Genomic DNA, 22,834 nt, shown 5'->3' on the forward strand with positions numbered 1-22,834 from the left:
CCTGGGCGAGTTACTGAGCCCCTGTGAGCTGTTTTCTGTCTCTATAAGGGGGATTACAATAGTGTCTTCCTCCTAAGGTGTTTGGGAGGATTAAATAATGGAAGCGCCTTGTCTAGCACGGGACTGTCTTGCCTCTCCTGCTGTGAGCCACCATCTACAGGCGGACTTTCCTCGCCGGAGGCTTCAGGCTGTCCTCCTTCCCTGTGTCCCCAGGGCCTTCCCCACTCAGCCCTGCCTTTCCACAGCACCTCCCACTGATACCAGCATCCTCCTCCGCCTCCCTCTGATTGGCCCCATCCCAGTTCCTCCAGGATACTCCTCTGACATCTGTTGTTTTTCTCAGCTCAACATCCTTTTTTTGGTTGGGGAATCGACTTCCCATCCCATGTGATTGGAGGGACTGCCCCTCACCCCATAGGATGGCGCGAGCGGCAGGCTGTGGGCGTTCGACTCTGCAGAACCGATCACAGACCTTCCATGAGATTACTGTCTAGATGCTGAGAGGAAGGGGCATTCTTTGGATCTCAAGCCTAAGGAATGGGATATAAGGCAACTGGGAGCCATCTTTACGCTGGGCGGAGAGGGCTTACCCTGTCTGTGGCTGGAGAAAATGAGACCAACTGATAAAGACACATAGAGATGGATAAGCAGCACTAAAGGAGGGAGCAAGAGATGGTCTGAACAACATTGTTTGAGCCCTCTAGATCCGGCTGTCCCTGAAGCTGATACTAACTCTGCATCCCCTGGTTGCAAGAGTCAATGAATTCCCACCTTTTTTTTTTTTTTTTTTTTTTTGAGACAGAGCCTCACTCTGTTGCCTAGGCTGGAGTGCAGTGGCGCGATCTGGGCTCACTGCAACCTCCACCTCCCAAGTTCAAGCGATTCTCCTGTCTCAGCCTCCCAAGTAGCTGGGGTTACAGGCACATGCCACCACGCCCAGCTGATTTTTGTATTTTTAGTAGAGACGGGGTTTCACCATTTTGGCCAGGATGGTCTCAAACTCCTGACCTCAAGGGATCCGCCCGCCCTGGCCTCCCAAAGTCCTGAGATTACAGGCTGAGCCACTGTACCCAGCCTGGCCACAGGTTTTTAAAAGGAGAGCCCTCCATGTACCAGGTTTTGTGCTGGGCTACAGCAGAGCCTTGATATGGCTTGTTGCTCACAGTCCAATGGGGGAGACGAGACAAAGCAATTTCAGCCCCATGAGATAAGTAGGTGCTGTGATGGGATGAGCAGGAACTAGAGTGTTCCTGACACAGGAAATGGCAGGTACCAGGCCAAGGAGCTAGAGTAGGAGCACCTGGCACATCTGAGGATCTTGTTTTCCCTCCTTTACTGTGGCAACCTTGAGGTAGTAAGTCATTTCAGGCCAGGTATGGTGGCATATGCCTGTAATCTCAACACTGTGGGTGGCTGAAGTGGGAGGATTGCCTGAGCCCAGGAGTTTGAGACCAACCTGGGCAACACAGTGAGACCCCATTTCTACAAAAAAAACAAAAATTAGATGTGCATGGAGGTGCATGTTTGTTGTCCCAGCTACTTGGGAGGCTGAGGTGCAAGGATTGCTTGAGCCCAGGCGGTCGAAGCTGCAGTGAGCTGTGATCGTGCCATTGCACTCAGCCTGGGCAGCAGTGAGACCTTGTCTGAAAAAAATAAAAAATAAAGTCACTTCACCTCTCTGAGGCTCAGTGTCCTTGTCTGTGAAATGGATTATTGCCAGGGTTCTGAGGAAGCGGAAGGTACATGAAGCACTTAGCCCAGGGCCTGGCACACAGAAGAAGGTTCAGCAGTGTTGGCTGCTGCTGGCAGGCACTGCCCTCATTCCCTCCGAGGCACAGACGACCCACCAGGGTGCTGAGGCAAACCACCCGATGCCTTTCCTGCCCAGGTCCTGTGGGTGGCCAGTGGCAGGGGGCTCTCAGCCAGGGGAGAGAGAGGCTAGGTCCAGGCCCTGCAGGGGGTGGGGAAGAGGGCACCTCGGCTTCACAGAGGCTGTGGGAGGAGTCAGTGCTCAGCTTCCAGGAATGCTTAATTGGGTCCTGATGCCTAGGCTTAAAACCTCACATAAAGGGTAAAATCCATACACTCACGGTGGCCTATAAAGGGTGTGACCGTATCATTTCTTTTTTGTTTTTTGAGACGGAGTCTTGCTCTGGAGTGCAGGCTGGAGTGCAGTGGCACCATCTGTGCTCACTGCAAGCTCTGCCTCCTGGGTTCACGCCATTCTCCTGCCTCAGCCTCTCAATTAGCTAGGACTACCGGTGCCCGCCACCTAGCGTGGCTAATTTTTTTGTATTTTTTAGTAGAGACGGGGTTTTACCATGTTAGCCAGGATGGTCTTGATCGCCTGACCTCGTGATCCACCTCGGCCTCCCAAAGTGCTGGGATTACAGGCGTGAGCCACCGCGCCTAGCCCACCATATCATTTCTTATTCCAACCAGGCAGCTCTTGAGGATGACAAGGCACTGTTGATAGAGGTGCAGGGACCACAGGTGTCAGCCAGGACGGCCCTGGGCCATGCTAGAGTCTGGGCACCTCACAATTTGGCACCAGCGACTTCTTGGTCCCCTCCCAGTCCACCCTTGTTCCTCACGCTGCCAGGGCCACATGGGGCTGCTTCTCTGTCCACCCTGGCGGGACCCTCTGCTGAGGATGCACTTTTCCTCAGCCCCTCGGGCCAGACCTGGGCAGCCTCCTTCTTTTCACTGGGTTTGGCTCCACTCTGTCCTCTTGTAAGAAGCCTCCCAGACACATGGGGACATCGCGCTGGCTCCTCCCCCTCTCCCCAAAGCACTGTGGCCCAGCGGACTCCAAGCTTCCCTGACCCGCCTGCCCACTCCCATCCACTGGCAGGAGGCACCTCCTCCACTGTCTTCTCCCTGCTGGTGGCACAGAGTCGTAATCTTCTATTTGCCATCTGTCTCCCCCATCAGGCTGAGCCATCCTGGGCAGGCACCCTGTTGGTCTGGTTGCCAGCTGTGTCCTCAGTGGGCACAGGGATGTGAAGAGAACACATAGGGAACAGGTACTCCAGCTCAGTCCCTTGCCACCTGTCCCCAGCCTGCAGCCCTTTAACCCACCAAACGCACCCCTCCCTACCACTGAACTACCTACGCTGCAGCCCCCCTGCCACGGGTGGCTCAAGCCCTGATCCAGAGCAGCCAGGCTAGCAATCCCCTCCACAAAAAAAAGACGCTCTGTTTTCCATTTTGCACAAAAATGTATTTCTGTGACATCCCAAAGTACAGACATTTCCCCAGGCCCCAGGGAGTAAAGCAATGAGGTGTGAACTCTGCCAGGGTCTGGCCGGGGCCACTGAGCGTGGGATGGAAGGGAGCGCCGCATGCAGCCCATCTGCCAAGCTGGGGGAACACAGGGCTGCCGCCCACTTCCCGGGCCGGGAGGGAGAGGCTCCAGGAGAAAAAGGCCAGGTGTCTCTCCCGGAGCTGCTCACCCCTGCCGTCCTGCCTGGAGGCGGAAATGCTAGGAACACCTGAAAACAGGCCCGCGGAAGGAAAAGGGAAGAAAAAGCCATCACCCAAAGGCTGCCTCCAGGGTTAGCGCTGCTCCCCAGGCCCCTGCGATCCACAAGTGTCCGATGAGAAGCAATGCAGTGTCCATCGATGGAGGAGCACAAGAGAGCCGGCGCCTCTCAGGCTTCCAAGGTAAAGCCTAGGGCAGGGCGGGACCGCCAGGGAGGCCCAAGCGGCCACTGCAGGGCAGTCCGAGTGCTGGTCTGGAGGCGGCTGTGTGGCCGCTGTGGGTCAAAGGCTGGCGTGGGACCTCTGCTTCTGAGAGGCGTGGGGTCCTCTGGGCAGCGGGGCAGGCTGGGATGAGGATGCAGGCTCAGTTCTGCTGGTGGGAGCGCCTGGGCAGTTGAGGGCTGTGGAGCGAGGAAGCAAGCCCCTGGCCCCAGAAGATGCTAGCTTCCAGGGCTGAGGGCAGGTTCTGGATGTGTTTGGCAGAAGGGGCAGTGGAATCTGCCCCTGAGTTCTGATCATCCCTGGGCTGGGGCTTTCCACGGCCTGGGACCTGGTGGGAGACTAGGAGGCAGCCTCCATAGCAGCGTGGCCTCAGGCAGGCCTGGCCGGACAGCAGCAGGGCCACTGGGCGCCCTGCTCCTAGAGGGTCTTCAGGGGCAGGGCTGCCTGGACCTCAGCCTGGGAACGGCTCACTTTCCTGCCCCAGATGGCCCACAGCCGGGAGCACCAAGGCTTTTGGGAGACCCAGTGGGGTAAGTAAGTTCTAATCCCCAAACCCCATCAGCTGTGCCCGGGAGCTGAGATGGCGTTCTCAGGCATGGGCAGTGGGTCAGGATGCTCGATACGCTGTCCAAGGCCTGCTCCTCTCAAGAAAGGAAGCCAGGCCGGGATCTGAGTTTCCTGGACAAGGACTGGACACTCACAGCGTTACAGGCATTTAGTCTGCTTGGGGTAGGAGTGAGTGTGTCAGTGATGTAGGCTGAGTGGGTTTGAGAATGGCCAAGGAAGCTGCAAGGACTCAGGAGTGTTGCTTTTGTTTTTGCACAGAAATCATACACACAAAACTTCACACTTCCTAACCAAAAAAAAATATATATATAATATATATATATCTCACTAATGTTAAGGAAAAGCATCGGTTGTGCAAAAGTCCCCCATGTCTCTTCACTCCGTGGGAGGCTCCCTCGGAAGGGGCCCGCCCGCTGGGCTGCTTGAGCACGCTTCCTCCCCGCCTGTGGTCCAGAGCGGTGGCGGCCATGGGGGCGGAGGCCTCTATCTAGACGTGTCCATGTTCTCCTCTTTAAAGTTACTGCAGTGCTCAATCACCTTGCTGGAGACAGGGGGAGACGGGATTGGAGGGTGGGCTTGGGTGGGGTGAGCCCAGCCCCTCCGAGATCATTAGGCAGCTGGGTAAACATGTGTTCATAGTGATGGTGATGCTGACCGAATGATGTGGACAGAGGGGTTGGCAGAGTGGCTGGCATGGGCAGGGGACTCAGGGAATGGCACCTGTGGCCATGAATGCCATCACCAGCCATCCTCCGCTTCCTTCCTTTCCATGCCCCTCTTCCCCCACCCCCAGTCCCAGGGCATCTGTGGATAGGGGGGTCCCCAAATCAGCTCAGGCCTGACCTCCAAAACCCTTTGGAAGTTTCTTTAGCGACCTCTTCCTTCTTCATTTTCCCTGCACTCCAGACCCTTCTCTTTCCAGAAGTCCACCAGTGGTCCCCAAACTGACTGCACATCAGATTCCCCCAGAGGCCCGGATCCAGTGGCAGGTCCAGGGTGGGGTGGGGGCAGCTGTGCTCGCACAAGGGCCCCCACTACCCTGAGGCAGCCAGGGCCCAGCACTCCGCTCAGATTTCGAGTCTCGCCCGCCCCAGCCTGACCTCTGCTACCCATCACTGTTGGTTGTCACCTTGGACCCCGGACAGCTTGCCCATTCAACACCAAGCCTGTGGTTTGGGGGCTTCACTGCAGCCTCTGTGTGTTAAAGGGATGCCCCAATACCTTTTAGGAAGCAAATACCCAGAGTGAGAGAGGGGTCAGTGGACAGGCCGAGGGCCTAAGCATTGTCCAGGGTTATTTACTCCTTGCTGTCAGACAGGCCAGTGCCTCCGATTCCCATCACAGGCCTTGGAGAAATGTTCAAAGTGACTGTGGTAGGTAACTGGTCAGTCTTACCTAGTGCTTCGCAAATTTCCCAGGAATCCCTGTTAACCATGAAAATTCCAGGGCCACCTCCTACCTCCCAGATGCACTGGAAAAGAAAACCTAGGGGTGGGCCCCGTCCATTTATTTTTAAATTTTATTTTTTTGAGACAGAGTCTCGCTCTGTTGACCAGGCTGGAGTGCAGTGGCACCATCTCGGCTCACTGCAACCTCTGCCTCCTGGGTTCAAGTGATTCTCCTGCCTCAGCCTCCCAAGTGGCTGGGATTACAGGCACGCACCACCACGCTCAGCTAATTTTTGTATTTTTAGTAGAGACGGGGTTTTACCATGTTAGCCAGGTGTCGAACTCCTGACCTCAAGTGATGCACCCACCTCAGCCTCCCAAAGTGCTAGGATTACAGGTGTGAGCCACTTCGCCTGGCCAGTAGTGCCTTTGGCCAGATATAATAGCAGAACCAGCTGACACTTCCCTCCCCTGGCCCAGGAAGTGGCTGTCTGAGGAGCCTCTGAGTTCCAGGCCCCTCCTCCATGTGACCTTTTGCTCTATACAGAGCCATGAAAAAGTGTGCTGGGGTCAGCTTGACTGTTTTCCCTTCTAGAATGAATCCTGGAGAAAACAAGGTCATTCCTGATGATTTCAACACGTCGCATCCCTGAGAGTCTCTCGTGTCCTGATCAACTTGAGAACTGGAGGCGGTGACATTTTAGATGCTGCAGTGAAAGCCACACAGCCACGGAAGGCCGAGACTCTACCATGTTTGTGATCTTCACATTCAGCAAACTCACTTGCACTCTGCCTTGTCTTATCTCTAGAATGTATTTCACCACACTGTGTCCCTTCTTTAGTGGGAATGTCTTTGGCCAAAAATAATGAATAGTTCTGACCTGACTTGCTAATACCCAGTGATAAAAGGATGGAATTTGTTGGGAATAAAAGAAAACTAGGCTTACGAACGAGGGCCCTGATGCTCCGTTCAGAGCTTGGCCATCTAGTTTCCAGCCACAGTGTGGTCGAGATGACATTTGGAGAGGCCCCAGGTGGACGTCAATACACTGTCAACCTCCATACTCAACTCTAAGCTGTCCCTGGGAATTTCAGCCATTCCTAACCTCCAGAGGGCGCCCGCTATGCCCTTACTCCCCTGAATCAAGGTTCCAGGCAGAAACACACTGCTGGTCTCTTACCGGGCCATTTCCTTGGTCTCCTGCCGTGCGGTCGCCATCTTAATTATGTCCCTCAGAAGGGGCATCCCCCCTTCTTTGATCAGCAGAGGGCAGTACTTGTCCGCTGTGGGATAGGAGCAGACAGCAGAGGATCAGGATGGGTCTTCTCATCAGCCCGAGGCCCAGAAACCCACCCTGTCTGTGAGGACTATCCTGGTGTCGGGGGTGTGAAGGCACAGGCCTTGGTGGGGGCAGTGCTAGAAATGGGGGCAAGACGTGTGCCCAGCCCCATGGGTGGGAGTTCTGTGTCCATGTAGGGGAAGCAAGAGGTGACTTCTTGGTTTGAAGTTGCTGCATTTATTTCCAGAGCTCATTCTTTTTTTTTAAAAAAAAATTATATATATATATATAATCTTAAAATATATATAATATATACAATATTAAAAATATTTTATATATTATAGATATATATATTTTTTGAGACAGAGTCTCACTCTGTCACTCTGGCTGGAGTGCAGTGGCACAATCTGAGCTCACTGCAACCTCTGCCTCCTGGGTTCAAACGATTCTCTTGTCTCAGCCTCCCTAGTAGCTGGGACTACAGGCACGTGCCATCAAGCCCAGCTAATTTTTGTATTTTTAGTAGAGACGGGGTTTCACTATGTTGGTCAGGGTGGTCTCAAACTCTTGGCCTCAAATGATCCGCCCGTCTTGGCCTCCCAATGTGCTAGGATTACAGGCGTGAGACACTGTACCCAGACTAATTTTTTTTTTTTTTTTTTTTTTTAAGTAGAGACAGGGTTGTGCTATGTTGCCTATGCTGGTCTCAACCTCTTGGGCTCAAGCAATCTTCCCACCTCAGCCTCCCAAAGTGCTGGAATTACAGGCGTGAGCCACTATGCTTGGCCTCCAGCGCTCACTCCATGGAAAATGTCACCCAAACCAGTGAAACCAGTAGCTCCTAAAGATGGTGATCCCGGCCGGGCGCAGTGGCTCAAGCCTGTAATCCCAGCACTTTGGGAGGCCGAGGCGGGCGGATCACGAGGTCAGGAGATCGAGACCATCCTGGCTAACATGGTGAAACCCCGTCTCTACTAAAAATACAAAAAATTAGCCAGGCGTGGTGGCGGGCGCCTGTAATCCCAGCTACTCGGGAGGCTGAGGCAGGAGAATGGCGTGAACCCGGGAGGCGGAGCTTGCAGTGAGCCGAGATCGCGCCAGTGCACTCCAGCCTGGGGGACAGAGAAAGACTCCGTCTCAAAAAAAAAAAAAAAAGATGGTGATCCTTTGAGGAGTTTCTGTAAAAATATAGATTTCTAAGTCCTGTCTCTGGATATTCTTTATCAACAAATCCAAGGACCAAGATTTATCTGTATTTTACCAGGATTCTGGTGACCGGCCAGGTTGGAACCAGCTGATGGTATGGCTTTTCTTTTCATGCAGAAAGCATGGAGACTTTTATTTTATTTCTGGAGATGGGGGTCTCACTACGTTGCCCGGGATGGAGTGCAATGGCTATTCACAGGCATGATCATAGGTCATTGCAGCTGGAAACTCCAGACCTCAGGCAATTCTACTGTCTCGGCACCACTGAGCCCAGCAGGCATGGAGATTTTGGACTGTTCCTGCACATGGAAGCGGGAAGCATTAAGAAAGCTGTCTAGGAACTCTGCACAGGTATTTCACCTGCCAGGCCTGCTTCTGGTGATGAGGCAGGAGTGGGCCGTTAAGCTGGGTATCCCACTAATGCTGGAAGGTGGAGGGTTCTGCTCTGAGGCACAAAAGCTGGCAGCAGCAGTTAATGCTCCCCTCCTGGACTATAAACTCCCTGAGGGCACATCTGCTTTCAGCTGGATGAGTGTCTGAACCCAGGACAAGTTGGCACTCACGGTAGACAGACACGAGGTTATACAGGGCCCAGGTTGCCCAGTGCTGGCTGACAGGAGAGATTCCCTGGGGAAGGAGGCGGAGAATTGGTTCAAATGACCTGCAGGAAAAGAAATCAAGGTCACTGTGGATGCTGGGGGTGGGGAGTGTGTCTTTTCTTGTCTGAGGTTTCCTCCCACTGGAGAATCCTAATGACCAACCATGACAGGCTGGCAGGATGCCAGGGAGAAGGGACAGCTGGCCCTGTATCCCACTGGCAGGCTGTACAATGAGGTTCCCTTGGAGAGAGGATAAAGGCACAAGCACATGAGGGAGGCAGAAGGGACCCAGATTAGGAGGAGCAGAAAGCTGGAGACCTCAGCAAGGAGCAGAGACCCAGCCTGGGGGGAAGAGGGGAGAGGCACCCTGCGAACAGAAGCATGTGTGACTTTTTTTTTTTTTTGTGAGACGGAGTTTCGCTCTGTCGCCCAGGCTGGGGTGCACTGGTGCAATCTCCACTCACTGCAACCTCTGCCTCCTGGGTTCAAGCGATTCTCCTGCCTCAGCCTCCTGAGTAGCTGACACTACAGGTGTGTGCCACCACACCCAGCTAATTTTTGCATTTTTTTTTTCTTTTGAGACAGAGTCTTGCTCTGTCGCCCAGGCTGGAGTGCAGTGGTGTGATCTCGGCTCACTGCAAGCTCCGCCTCCCTGGTTCACGCCATTCTCCTGCCTCAGCCTCCTGAGTAGCTGGGACTACAGGCGCCCACCACCAAACCCGGCTAATTTTTTTGTATTTTTTAGTAGAGACGGGGTTTCACCGTGTTAGCCAGGATGGTCTCGATCTCCTGACCTCGTGATCCGCCCACCTCAGCCTCCCAAAGTGCTGGGATTACAGGCGTGAGCCACCGCGCCCAGCCTATTTTTTGTATTTTTGGTAGAGACAGGGTTTCACTATGTTGGCCAGGTTGGTTTCGAACTCCTGACCTCAAGTGATCCGCCTGCCTTGGCCTCTCAAAGTGCTGGGATTATAGGTGTGAACCACCATGTCCAGCCCTTTTTTCTTTCTTTCTTTTTTTTTTTTTTTTTTGAGACAGAGTCTCACTCTGTCGCCCAGTCTGGAGTGCAGTGGTGCAATCTCGGCTCACTGCAACCTCTGCCTCCTGGGTTCACGTGATTCTCCTGCCTCAGCCTCCCGAGTAGCTGGGACTACAGGTGCATGCCACCACGCCCAGCTAATTTTTGGTTAGAGCATCATTTTGCTGTTGGCCAGGCTGGTTTTGAACTCCTGACCACCCGCTTTGGCCTCCCAAAGTGCTAGGATTACAGGCGTGAGCCACCATGCCTGGCCTTTTTTTTTTTTTTGACAAAGGGTCTCGCTCTGCTGCCCCGGCTGGAGTGCAGTGGCGTGATCACAGCTCACTGCAGCTTTGACCTTCCAGGCCATGCAAGTGCTCCTCCCACCTCAGCCTCCTGAGGAGCTGGGACTACAGGTGTGAGCCACCATGCCTGGCTAATTAAAATAAATTTTTTTTGGCCAGGTGCAATGGCTCACGCCTGTGAAATCCTAGCACATTGGGAGGCTGAGGCGGATGGATTGCCTGAGCTCAGGAGTTTGAGACCAGCCTGGGCAACACAGTGAAACCCTGTCTCCACTAAAGTACAAAAAATTAGTTGAGCATGGTAACGTGCGCCTGTAATCCCAGCTACTCGGGAGGCTGAGACAGGAGAATCACTTGAACCTAGGAGACGGGGGTTGCAGTGAGCCAAGATCACACCATTGCACTCCAGCCTGGGTGACAGTGCGAGACTCCGTCTCAAAAAAAAAAATTTTGTTTTTGTAGAGGTGAGGGCTGACTATATTGCCCAGGCTGGTTTCAAACTCCTGAGCTCAAGTGATCCTCCTGCCTTGGCCTCCCAAAGTGGCTGGGATTCTAGGCGTGAGCCACTGCATCCAGTCTGTGACTGCTCGTCTGACAAGGGCCTTCTGTGGGCCAGCCTGGAGTCATGGTCCAAAAGCCTGAAACGTGTGTGCAAAACTCCTGGGCCAGCGATTCCGCTTCCTTTCTCCCCAAGAACTACAGTGCTTGGCGCATTGGCAACACTGCCAATGTCAGCCCGTTCCTCCCAATATGGGTTTTCAACTGAAATGTCCATCTGTACAGGATGGCACAAAGAAAGTGACTCCGTCCTAAAATGACAAGGGAGATCCATGCCTGGTGATTGGCCATTCAGTCATAAAACAGTAGGAATTGATGCCAGCTTGACTTAAAGTAATGAAATCTGTGCATAGAAACACTGCTGGAAGGAGACACACCAAAATGTCAACAGGAGTTCTCTTTCAGGGAGTGAGATTATGAACGACTCTTGTTTTCTTCTTCTTCTTCTTTTTTTTTTTTTTGAGATGGAGTATCACTCTGTTGCCCAGGCTGGAGTGCAGTGGTGAGTTCTTGGCTCACTGCAACCTCTGCCTTCCAGGTTCAAGTGATTCTCATGCCTCAGCCACCCAAGTAGCTTGGATTATAGGTGCCCGCCGCCATGCCTGGCTAATTTTTGTATTTTTAGCAGAGATGGGGTTTCACTGTGTTGGCCAGGCTGGTTTCGAACTCCTGACCTCAGGTGATCCGCCTGCCTCAGCCTCTCAAAGTGCTGGGATTACAGGTGTGAGCCACTGTGCCCTGCCCTGTTTTGTTTTCTTGTTTTTTTTTAAAGAAATGGTCTCATTCTGTCTCCTAGGCTGGAGTGCAGTAGCATCATGTTGGCTCACTACAGCCTCAACCTCCTGGGCTCAAGCGATCCTCCTGCCTCAGCCTCCCCAGTAGGTGGGGCTACAGGTGTGCACCATCACACCCAGCTCTTTTTTTTTTTTTTTTTTTTTGAGATGGAGTCTTGGTCTGTTGCCCAGGCTGGAATGCAGTGGTGCCATCTCGGTTCACTGCAACCTCTGCCTCCTGGGTTCAAGCGATTCTCCTGCCTCAGCCTCCTGAGTAGCTGGGATTACAGGTATGTGCCACCATGCCAAGTTAATTTTTGTATTTTTAGTAGAGACGGGGTTTCACCATGTTGGGCAGGCTGGTCTCGAACTCCTGACCTCGTGATCTGCCCGCCTCAGCCTCCTAAAGTGCTATGATTACAGGCGTGAACCATGCACCCGGCCTGATTTTTTAAATTTTTAGTAAAGAGGAAGTCTCACTATGTTGCCTAAGCTGGTCTTGAAATCTTGGGCTCGGCTGGGTGTGGTGGCTCATGCCTGTAATCCCAGCACTTTGGGAGGAAGAGGTGGGTGGATCACGAGGTCAGGAGATCGAGACCATCCTGGCTAACCCGGTGAAAACTCGTCTCTACTAAAAATACAAAAAAAAATTAACCAGGCGTGGTGGCGGGCGCCTGTAGTCCCAGCTACTCGGAGGCTGAGGCAGGAAAATGGCGTGAACCCAGGGGGCGGAGCTTGCAGTGAGCAGAGACTGCGCCACTGCACTCCAGCCTGGGCGACAGAGCCAGACTCTGTCTCAAAAAAAAAAAAAAAAAGAAAAAAAAGGAAATCTTGGGCTCAAGCGATCCTCCTGTCTCGGCTTCCCAAAGTGCTGGGATTATAGGCAAGAGCTATTGTGCCCGGGCCACCTGTATGGTTTTCTGTTGTGTGTCTATTTTCTCCCCACCCCTCCCCACAAATCAGTAGGTATCAGTGGTTTGCAAAGAGCAGGCTTTGGGTACATGCAGATGTTGGCATGTATGACAAATGCTCCAGGCTGCACGGATGAGATCGTGCCCTTATGTACGCTCTGTGCTGTGTGCGGCTACGTATCGGTGAGTGAAAGCAGAACCCTACAAAAGACCAGAAGAAAGGTGGGAGCTCTGAGCAGACCTTAATGGTATGAGCATCCTGCTCAGCACTTACCCCATATTCCACACCGCATCCCCGCTCCCTGCCCTGCCCACACCTGTAATTGATGTTTCTCCGAGAGTTGATGTCCCAGCTCTGGATGGCAGCCCACATGCGTTCCTCCACCTCCTCACGCTGGGGCTCACAGACACCCCAGGCCTCAGGTCCATCAAACATGATGTGGGAGAGGACGCCGCAGGCATTGTAGGAAACCTCGATCCCATCAGCCTTGCTCTCCAACAGGTTGCTGCCAGGAGGAAGACAGAAAAATGGAGTCCCACTCCCCCAGTTTCTCTTCAGATACCAGCTGCAGGACCCCAACTTAAAACCAGAAGCAAGAGGTGCTACTTATTTCTTTATCCCATATTGTTTATATACCCAGACTACTTCTAAAGGGATTTGAGGTCATTTAAGATATAATTACAGGCTAGGCACAGTGGCTTACGCCTGTAATCCCAGCACTTTGGGAGGCCGAGGCAGGCGGATCACGAGGTCAGGAGATCGAGACCATCCTGGCTAACATGGTGAAACCCCGTCTTTACTAAAAATACAAAAAAAAAATAGCTGGGCGTGGTGGCGGGCGCCTGTAGTCCCAGCTGCTCGGGAGGCTGAGGCAGGAGAATGGCATGAACCCGGGAGGCAGAGCTTGCAGTGAGCCTAGATTGCGCCATTGCACTTCAGCCTGGGTGACAGAGCAAGACTCCGTCTCAAAAAAAAAAAAAAAAAAAAAGATATGATTACAAAAGGACCACCTATGAAGGACTGAATGAATAAGAAACCACATTATCAAGGGAAAATGACATTTATAGCAAACCTAGGCTAAAAGCAGTTGTGCAACTGAGCAGAGACTAGAGCTCTGAGCATTCTGGCAGCCAAGGCAAAAAGGGAAAGGATTAAAAATACCAACCTGAAAACGCTGATGAACTGGGAAGTCATTAGTTGAGGCCGCAGTTCCTTCACTTCTGCCACATTCCCCAAAAGTCCTAGCATATTCCTATGCAGTTCCTGCTTCTCTGGGAATTCCTGGGAAAAGGAGAGCCAATGGGCCGCATCAATTAGTACTTAATGACTTCGTATCTGGTATTGTTAACCAAAAAGCTTCATGGGCATCTGGCCATGCCAACTAGACAAAGAGGGGGCATATATGCTGCCCTCCTACCCTCCAATGCTCCTAGGTCAGTGCTGGGTGCACACACTAAGGAATTAAAGGGGTGGGATTCCTTGCCACAAAGACAAAGGCTGATTAGAGATCTGACTTATGGGACAGACATGGTCCTGTTCACCAAAGCTCAAAATATTAGTTTAAGGGACCCTCCTAGAAATTAAAGCAGGAAAACAGAGCATGTGTTTAAGGATGAACAGACCCGCTGTCCAGCTCGTAGCGTAGTGGGCTCTGGCCAGCTGTGGGCAGGCTGAGAACGATGGCCGAGGAGACAGGGAGGGGCTTTCCCTTGGAGTGGGGACTCTCAGGAGGCCCCACCAGGCCATCTGGGTCTGGAGCTTCTGTCAGCAGCAAATCCTGGGTGGGTGGGCCTGAGTCTGTCCCCCCTGCCCTTCTCCGGGAAGCATGGGTGAGGGGTGCTGCGGATTTGGTTGGTGGGAAGCCCAGGGACAGAAGAGGGGCCATGTGGGCAGCTGAGGCAGCTGCTGCTGCAGGAGGTGGACACTACCTTCAGGCAGTCCAGGAAGAGCTTCATGCCGTTGAAATTGAGGAACATCTCGCAGTTGTCAGGAGTTTCATCTGTGATATTCCACAGGGCGCTCCAGGAGAACTCCATGACCTGGTCACACTGTGAGGGCAGGGCAGGGCTTAGCCAAGGCTCCTGGTACCCGGGGAGGGGGACCCCTGACAAAACATGGACCTCCCCCAGGGGCAGCCCAGGCCCCTTGCGGGGTGGGGAAAGGGCCGCGCGGCTTCGTGAAGACTTGACTTACTATCTTGTCCAGCAGCTTCTTCTGAATCAGCTTCAGCATGGTCTGCAGGCAGGGACAAGAGTCTGCTAGAGTGTTGGGGCTCAAGAACTCCCACCCCCACGAACCCAAGATGGAGGGGAGGCTCAGCAACGCCATGGCTAGTTCAGGAATCTTGACAAGATCAAGTCTCCATATATTTGGGGGAGGCTATTTGAAGGCATCCACTCCTCAGCCCCTTGGTATTGGCACCAGGAGGCCCGGGTGCCGTTCCTGGCCCTCGGGTGACTCCCCTGTGACTTTGGGCACAGCCCTTCCCACTGGGGCTTGAGCTTCCCTAGCCATCAAATGAGACCAGAAGCTCTTGAGCTCCTTCGTCATTCTTTTCCTTCCTTTCACCAGTGATATTTATCATCTCCCCACTGGCCTCCAGGGCCCGTGCCAAGAAGTGCTGGGGACACAATGACGGAAGGACAGCATGGCATCTTTCCCTACGGAGCTTATGAAAGCAGGATGAGCCCAGGGACTGGGACAGGAGGACAGCATGCTCTAGGTGGAAGAAATCTATGAGGCCATCAGCAACATTCAGCATTAAGAAATTCTTCCTTTGGTCTAGCCTAGATCCTTCATGCTTCAGCACACTCTCCCTCTCCAACTCCCAGCCCCAGGCCCTGCTCTGAGACTCTCGCTCAGGGTAGAGGGGTGGAGGAGAGGAGTGAGGCTCAGGAGGAAGGGGGCAGCGCCCCCCACACGTACCACGACAAAGCCCATCTTGCCCACGGCCTCCTTGTGGTCGTTGTCCACCTGGCAGACCAGGGCATTGCACAGGTGCACGGCGATCCGCTGGATGGACTCGTCCTGCCGCGTGGGGTTGAGGATGCTGAGCAGGAGCTCGTTGACCCGGCGGTACTGGAATTCCAGCTCCTCGGGGATGCTGAAGTTGCAGAGCGTCAGGCAGCAGTTCCGCTGCACCTGGGCCGGGACAGGACACAGGTGGGGCACATTCAGGGTCAGACTCAGGAGCAGGGCTCTAGGAACTCTCTAGAGGCATGAGATCATCCAGAGTTGTGGCAGTCCAGCCTGGTTTTCTGGAAGAGGAGGCTATACAAGTCTTCTTTAAAAAATGTTTTTTAAAAATGTGAAATATTCATACAGAAGAATGCATAAAACACAAATGTATAGTTTTATAAATAACATAAAGTGAACTCAACGTAATCACCACCTGGGTCAAGAAACAGAACACTGTCAGCACCCAGACGTCCCCACTGTCCCTTCCTGATCATAAGCCCCTTAGCCCTTCGACCCCCCCTAGAGAGAACCACTACAATATCCCGGCTTTTTTCTTTTTTTTTTTTTGAGATGGAGTCTTACTCTGTCGCCCAGGCTGGAGTGCAGTGGACCCATCTCGGCTCACTGCAACCTCCACCTCCCTGGTTCAAACAATTCTCCTGCCCCAGCCTCCTGAGTAGCTGGGATTACAGGCATGCCACCATGCCCGGCTAATTTTTGTATTTTTAGTAGAGATGAGGTTTCCCCATGTTGGCCAGGTTGGTCTTGTACTCCTGGCCTCAAGTGATCTGCCTGCCTTGGCCTCCCAAAGTGTTGGGATTACGGGTGTGAGCCACTGTGCCCAGCCTCCTTTTATTTATTTATTTTTGAGACAGGCTCTTGCTCTGCTACTCAGGCTGGAGCACAGTGGCACCATCATGACTCACTGCAGCATCAATCTCTGGGGCTCAAGCGATCCTCTCTCCTCAGCATCCTGAGTAGCTGGTACTACAGCTGTGTGCCACCATGCGCAGCTAATATTTTGTTTTTTGTAGAGATGGTGTCTCACTATGTTGTCCAGGCTGGCCTCTACTTCCTGGGCTCAGGAGATCCTCCTACCTCAGCCTCCCAGAGTTCTGGGATTCTAGGCATGAGCAAATGCACCCGGCCCCTACTTTCTTTAATTTTATTTATTGAGACAGGGTCTCACTCTGTCACCCAGGATGGAGTGTGGAGGCGCAATCTCGGCTCACTGCAACCTCCCCCTCCCGGGCTCAAGTGATCCTCCCACCTCAGCCTCCCTAGTAGCTGGGATTACAGGTGCCTCCAATGGCCCCTGCTTTTTTTTTTTTTTTTTTGAGATGGAGTCTCACTCTGTCGCCCAGGCTGGAGTGCAGTGGTGTGATCTTGGCTCACTGCAACCCCTGCCTGTGGCGTTCAAGCAATTTTCTACCTCAGCCTCCTGAGTAGCTAGGATTACAGGCACCCACCACCATGCCTGGCTAATTTTTTGTATTTTTAGTAGAGATGGGGTTTCACCATCTTGGCCAGGATGGTCTTCAACTTCTGACCTCGTGATCCACCCACCTCGGCCTCTCAAAGTGCTGGGATTACAGGCATGAGCCACTGTGCCCAGCATTTTGTTTTGAGACGGAGTCTCGCTCTGTTGCCAGGCTGGAGTGCAGTGGTGCAATCTTGGATCTTGGCTCACTGCAACCTCCGCCTCGCAGGTCCAAGCGATTCTCTTGCCTCAGCCTCCCAAATAGCTGGGATTATAGGCGCGCGCTACCATGCCCAGCTAATTTTTTTGTATTTTTAGTAGAGACAGGGTTTTACCATGTTGGCCACGATGGTCTTGATCTCGTGATCCACCAGTCTCAGCCTCCCAAAGTGCTGGGATTACAGATGTGAGCCACCGTGCAGGGCCTTTTTTTTTTTTTTTTTTTTTTTTTTTAGATGGAGTTTCACTGTTGTTGCCAAGGCTAGAATGCAATGGTGTGATCTCAGCTCACTGCAACCTCTGCCTCCCAGGTTCAAGTGATTCTTCTGCCTCAGCCTCCCAAGTAGCTGGGATTACAGGCTCCCGCAACCATGCCCGCCTAATTTTTGTATTTTTAGTATGAGACGGGGTTTCATCATGTTGGCCAGGCTGGTCTGGAACTCCTGACCTCAGGTGATCCACCTGCCTCAGCCTCCCAAACTGTTGGGATTACAGGCGTGAGCCACCATGCCTGGCTGGCCTCTGCTTTTTATAGAGATATTCTATAGGTTTGCAAGATTAACTGTTGTTATATGTAGCTGAAATGCATTCACTTTTCATTACAGTATAGTATTCCATCACGACACCTCAATGTATTCATCCATTCTACTGCTGATGGATGTCTGGGTGACTCTTAAGAGTTGGCTACTGTGAGCCATGTATTATACCTGCATCCTGGTGACCATAAGCATGGGTTTCTTTAGGGCACACAGGCCAGGTATGACTTCTGGGTCACAAGATGTGCATGTCTTCAACCTTTTTAGGTAACACTAGACTGTTTTCCGCAGTGGCTTTAGCAGTTTACACTCCTACCAGCAGTGTAGGAGCTCTCCAGTTGCTCTACATCCTCAGTTTTCTTTGTACTGTCTTCAAGTTTATTTGCTTATTGATTTGTTTGGGGTTTTTTTTTTGAGACAGTGTCTCATTCTGTTGCCCAGGCTGGACCATAGCTTACTGCAGCCTCAAAATCTTGGGCTCAAGCAATCCTCCTGCTTCAGCCTCCTGAGCAGCTGGGACTACAGGCGCACATCACCACACCTGGCCAATTAAAAAAAAAATTTTTTTTTGAGATGGAGTCTCATTTATTCTATCACCCAGGCTGGAGTGCAGTGGCATGATCCTGGCTCACTGCAACCACCTTCCAGTGCAAGCGATTCTCCCATCTCAGGCTCCCAAGTAGCTGGGATTACAGGCACCCGCCATCATGCCTGGCTAATTTTTGTATTTTAGTAGAGACAGGGTTTCACCATGTTGGCCAGGCTGGTCTCGAACTCCTGACCTCAGATGATCCACCCGCCTCAGCCTCCCAAAGTGCCGGGATTACAGGTGTGAGCCACCTTGCCTGGCCCTATTTATTTATTTTTAAGACGGGGTCTCTCTGTTGCCCAGCCTGGAGTACAGTGGTGCCATCATAGCTCACTGAAGCCTCGAACTCCTGGGCTCACGAAATTTTTCACACCTCAGCTTCCAAGGTGGCTGGGATTTCTGGGCATGTGCCATCACACCCGGCCTTTTTTTTAGTTTAAATTTTATTTTATTTATTTATTTTTTGAGACAGATCCTCACTCTGTCACCCAGGCTGGAGTGCACTGGCATGATCTTGGTTCACTGCAACCTGCACCTTCTGGGTTCAAGCAATCCTCCTGCCTCAGCCTCCCTAGTAGCTGGGATTACAGGCATGCACCACCACACCCGGCTAATTTTTGTATTTTTGGTAGAGACGGGGTTTCGCCATGTTGGCCAGGATGGTCCAGAACTCCTTGCCTCAAGTGATCCATCTGCCTCAGCCTCCAAAAGTGTGAGGATTACAGGCATGAGCCACTGCGCCCAGCCTTTTTCAAAAAAATTTTACAAGTGAGGATATATGTATATCTTTTTCCTCTAAGAACAGTTCTAATTGCAGAATGGCTAGGTCAAAAGATAGATGCATTTAGAATTTTGGCAGGTTCTGCTGGTTGCCCTCCACAAAGGTTGCACGACTCATCCCTCACCAGTAGACAGGGTGCGAGGGTGCTCTTGCCTACCTTTGCAACATTGGGTATCACCAAGCTCTTGAGATGAAATGTGACTTCCTCTTATTTTGATTTCCATTTCTGTGACAGATTTATTAATTCATTTGGGAGTCTCCAACTAGTCTTCTTTTTCTCTCTTCTTTTCCTTTTTTTTTTTTTTTTTTTAAGACAGGGTCTCCTCTGTTGCCCAGGCTAGAGTGCAGTGGTAGAATCATAGTTCACTGACTGCAGCCTCCACTTCCCAGGCTCAAGCAATCATCCCATCTCGGCCTCCGAGTAGCTGGGGCTACAGAAGCATACCACTACACCCAGCTAATTAAAAAACAAATTTTTTTTTTTTTTTTTGAGACAGAGTTTCACTCTCGTCACCCAGGCTGGAGTGCAATGGTACCATCTCGGCTCACTGCAACCTCTGCCTCCTGGGTTCAAGAGATTCTCCTGGCTCAGCCTCCTGAGCAGCTGGGATTACAGATGCCCACCAGCACACTCAGCTAATTTTTGTATTTTAAGTAGAGACCGGGTTTCACCATGTTGGCCAGGCTGGTCTTGAATTCCTGACCTCAGGTGATCCACCCACCTTGGCCTCCCAAAGTGCTGGGATTATAGGCATGAGCCACTGCGCCGGCCTAAAAAATTTTTTTGTAGAGAAGGGGCAGGTGAGCAGGTCACTTGAGGCTAGGAGGAGTTCCAGACCAGCCTGGCCAACATGGCGAAATCTTGTCTCTATTAAAAATACAAAAATTAGCCAGGCGTGGTGGCGTGCTCCCATAGTCCCAGCTACTCAGGACGCCGAGGCAGGAGAATCGCTTGAACCTGGGAAGGAGAGGTTGTAGTGAGCCAAGATCACACCACTACACTCCAGCCTGGGCAACAGAGACTCTGTCTCAAAAAAAAAATAAAAGAAAAAATACACACACACACATACTGCCCCTGAAATTCTACAACTCTACTTACAGAAATGTATTATAAGGATAACTAATTAAGTATAATTAACAAAGCATTGCTTGAGAGAGCAAAAGATGAAACAGCAACCTAAATTATTCGGCCTGGGGGCTGTTTCACATACTGGGCAGAGCCTTGACGTTGGCCACTCCCTCCAAGCTCCAGCAGAGTCCTCCACACAGTGGCCTCTCCCTGGATGAGGACACTGAACATATGCTGGTGTCAACAGTTATGAAAGTGAACCTTAACACCAGCTGCATCTAGAGGAGGAGAGGTGAGATTGTGAGTGGCTTTTGCTCTATTTAATACATTCCTGTATCACTTGAATTTTTTCATCTTTTAAGCATTAGGTATCTTTTTTTGGTTTTTGGTTTTGTTTTGACACAGAGTCTTGCTTGGTCACCCAGACTGGAGTGCAGTGGCACGATCTCAGCTCACTGAAATCTCCACCACCTGGGTTTAAGCAATTCTCCTGCCTTAGCCTCCGGAGTAGCTGGGACTACAGGCACCCGCCAGTATGCCCGGCTAATTTTTGTAGTTTTAGTAGAGATAGGGTTTTACCATGGTGGCCAGGCTGGTCTGGAACTCCTGATCTTAAGTGATCTGCCTTCCTCGGCCCTCCAAAGTGCTGAGATTACAGGTGAGGGCCACCACACCTGGCTTAAGCATTAGATATCTTTTGTAATCAGAAAAGAAACATTATTAAACAATTTTTGGGCCTAGTGCAATGGCTCATGCTTATAATCCCAGCACTTTGGGAAACCAAGGCAGGAGGATCACTTGAGCTAGGGGATAGCAAGGGCAACATAGCGAGACCCCATCACCACATACAAACACACACACACACACACACACACACACACACAAATACAAATTAGCTGGGTGTGGGCCGGGCACGGTGGCTCACGCCTATAATCCCAGCACTTTGGGAGGCCGAGGCAGGCAGATCATGAGGTCAGGAGATTGAGACCATCCTGGCTAACACAGTGAAACCCCGTCTCCACGAGAAATACAAAAACTTAGCGTGGCAGGGTGGCGGGAGCCTGTAGTCCCAGCTACTCGGGAGGCTGAGACAGAATAGCGTGAACCTGGGAGGTGGAGCTCGCAGTGAGCCAAGATCATGCCACTGCACTCCAGCCTGAGAGACAGAGCGAGACTCTGTCTCAAAAAAAAAAAAAAAAATTAGTTGGGTGTGGTGGTACATGCCTTGTTGTCCCAGCTACTGGGGAGGCTGAGGCGGGAGGCTTGCTTGAGCCTGAGAAGTGGAGGCCACAGTGAGCTGTGGTCATGCCGCTGTACTCCAGCCTTGGCAACAAAGTGAGACCCTGTGTTTTTGTTTTTCTTTGTGACAGAGTCTCGCTCTGTCACCCAGGCTGGAGTGCAGTGGCTCGATCTCAGCTCACTGCAACCTCTGCCTCCCAGGTTCCAGCGATTCTCCTGCCTCAGCCTCCCGAGTAGCTGGGACTACAGGCGCCCGCCACCATGCCCAGCTAATTTGTGTATTTTTAGTAGAGACAGGGTTTCACCATGTTGGCCAGGCTGGTCTCGAACTCCTGACCTCAGGTGATCTGCCTGCCTTGGCCTCCCAAAGTGCTGGGATTACAGGTGTGAGCCACCGCGGCCAGCTAATTTTTGTGTTTTTTAGTAGAGATGGGGTTTCGCCATGTTGGCCAGCCTGGTCTTGAACTCATGACCTCATGATCTGCCTGCCTCAGCCTCCCAAAGTGCTGGGATTACAGGCGTGAGCCACCGCACCCAGCCTGAGACCCTGTCTTAATTTAAAAAAAAAAAATATTGTGGCTGAGCGCGGTGGCTCATGCCTGTAATCCCAGCACTTTGGGAGGCTGAGGCAGGTGGATCACCTGAGGTCAGGAGTTCGAGACCAGCCTGACCAATATGGTAAAATCCCATCTTTACTAAAAATACAAAATTAGCTGGGCGTGGTGGCGCATGCCTGTAATCCCAGCTACTCGGGAGGCTGAGGCAAGAGAATCACTTGAACACGGGAGGTGGAAGTTGCAGTGAGCCGAGATTGTGCCACTGCACTCCAGCCTGGGCAATAAGAGTGAAACTCCGTCTCGAAAAAGAAAAAAAATGTTGGCTGATAAGGGAGATGTTCACGTTCATGTGACAACACAGTTGAAGTAAAAATCCACCGTATACAAACAGTACACAGTTTGTGTGTCCCATTTACAAAATACATGTGCATAGGCTAAAATCCACAATTGACATCCCATGTTAATGGTGCCTGTCTCTGGGTAGTGGGTTTATGGGTGATTTTTATTTTCTGTGTATCTGTAATTATAACTTTTCTATAATAAAAGCTTTTATTACTTTTATATTAAAAGCAGCTGTTGGTAAGAAATCCCCCAGCATAGCGTATGGGCAGAAGGGCTGAGGAGACAGCACAGGCAGGGAGAAGGGCAGGGTCCCTGGGCCCCCACCCCCACATGGGGCAGGAAGGAGGAGGATGGAGGGCAGCCAGGGATGATGGACTGTGGGAAGGGCCAGGTCCCAAGAGTCAGGGAGTGCTGCCGTGGGAAAGGGAGCTGGGACAGATGCAGCCCAGAGCCGGGGGAGCCCTAGCGGGACGCAAGAAGCAGGAAAGGGGTGGCTGGGTCAGAGCATGCAGGGCCATGGCGGGTGGGGGCTCACCGTCACCTCCTGGTAGGATTCCATGCCATTCAGCACCACCTGGATAACCTGCCGGCGCAGCTTCACACTCTGCTCTGAGCGGTACTCGGAATTTGTTAGGTAGAAGAGGGCGGCGCTGCCTGTCACTTGAATGTTCCTGTCGTATTTGTGGCACTTGAGGGCCGTGATGACCAGCTGTATGAAGACAAGGGGGACCTGGGCTGGCAAGTGCAGGGAGA

At 52.1% G+C, this 22,834-nt stretch overlaps 1 protein-coding gene across 4 annotated transcripts in view; it reads right to left on the reverse strand.

The window, feature by feature from the left end:
* Positions 1–3,201: 3,201 nt before the first annotated feature.
* The window catches only part of ZER1 (zyg-11 related cell cycle regulator), a 41,046-nt gene continuing 21,413 nt past the window's right edge, over positions 3,202–22,834 (reverse strand). For 3 of the 4 annotated variants that reach the window (XM_030817959.1, XM_030817958.1, XM_030817960.1), the window contains 9 exons: positions 22,617–22,790; positions 15,237–15,452; positions 14,505–14,546; positions 14,240–14,359; positions 13,477–13,592; positions 12,628–12,816; positions 8,710–8,807; positions 6,842–6,944; positions 3,202–4,813 (listed from right to left, as the gene is read on the reverse strand). In XM_030817959.1, coding sequence (XP_030673819.1) covers positions 4,756–4,813; positions 6,842–6,944; positions 8,710–8,807; positions 12,628–12,816; positions 13,477–13,592; positions 14,240–14,359; positions 14,505–14,546; positions 15,237–15,452; positions 22,617–22,790 — 1,116 coding nt within the window. In that variant the 3' untranslated portion in view covers positions 3,202–4,755. The remainder of the gene's footprint in view (positions 4,814–6,841; positions 6,945–8,709; positions 8,808–12,627; positions 12,817–13,476; positions 13,593–14,239; positions 14,360–14,504; positions 14,547–15,236; positions 15,453–22,616; positions 22,791–22,834) is intronic. The other variant, XM_030817963.1, reaches the window with a different exon arrangement.

This window comes from Nomascus leucogenys, chromosome 8, assembly GCF_006542625.1.
Source record: "Nomascus leucogenys isolate Asia chromosome 8, Asia_NLE_v1, whole genome shotgun sequence".
NCBI classification, from domain to species: Eukaryota; Metazoa; Chordata; class Mammalia; order Primates; family Hylobatidae; genus Nomascus; species Nomascus leucogenys.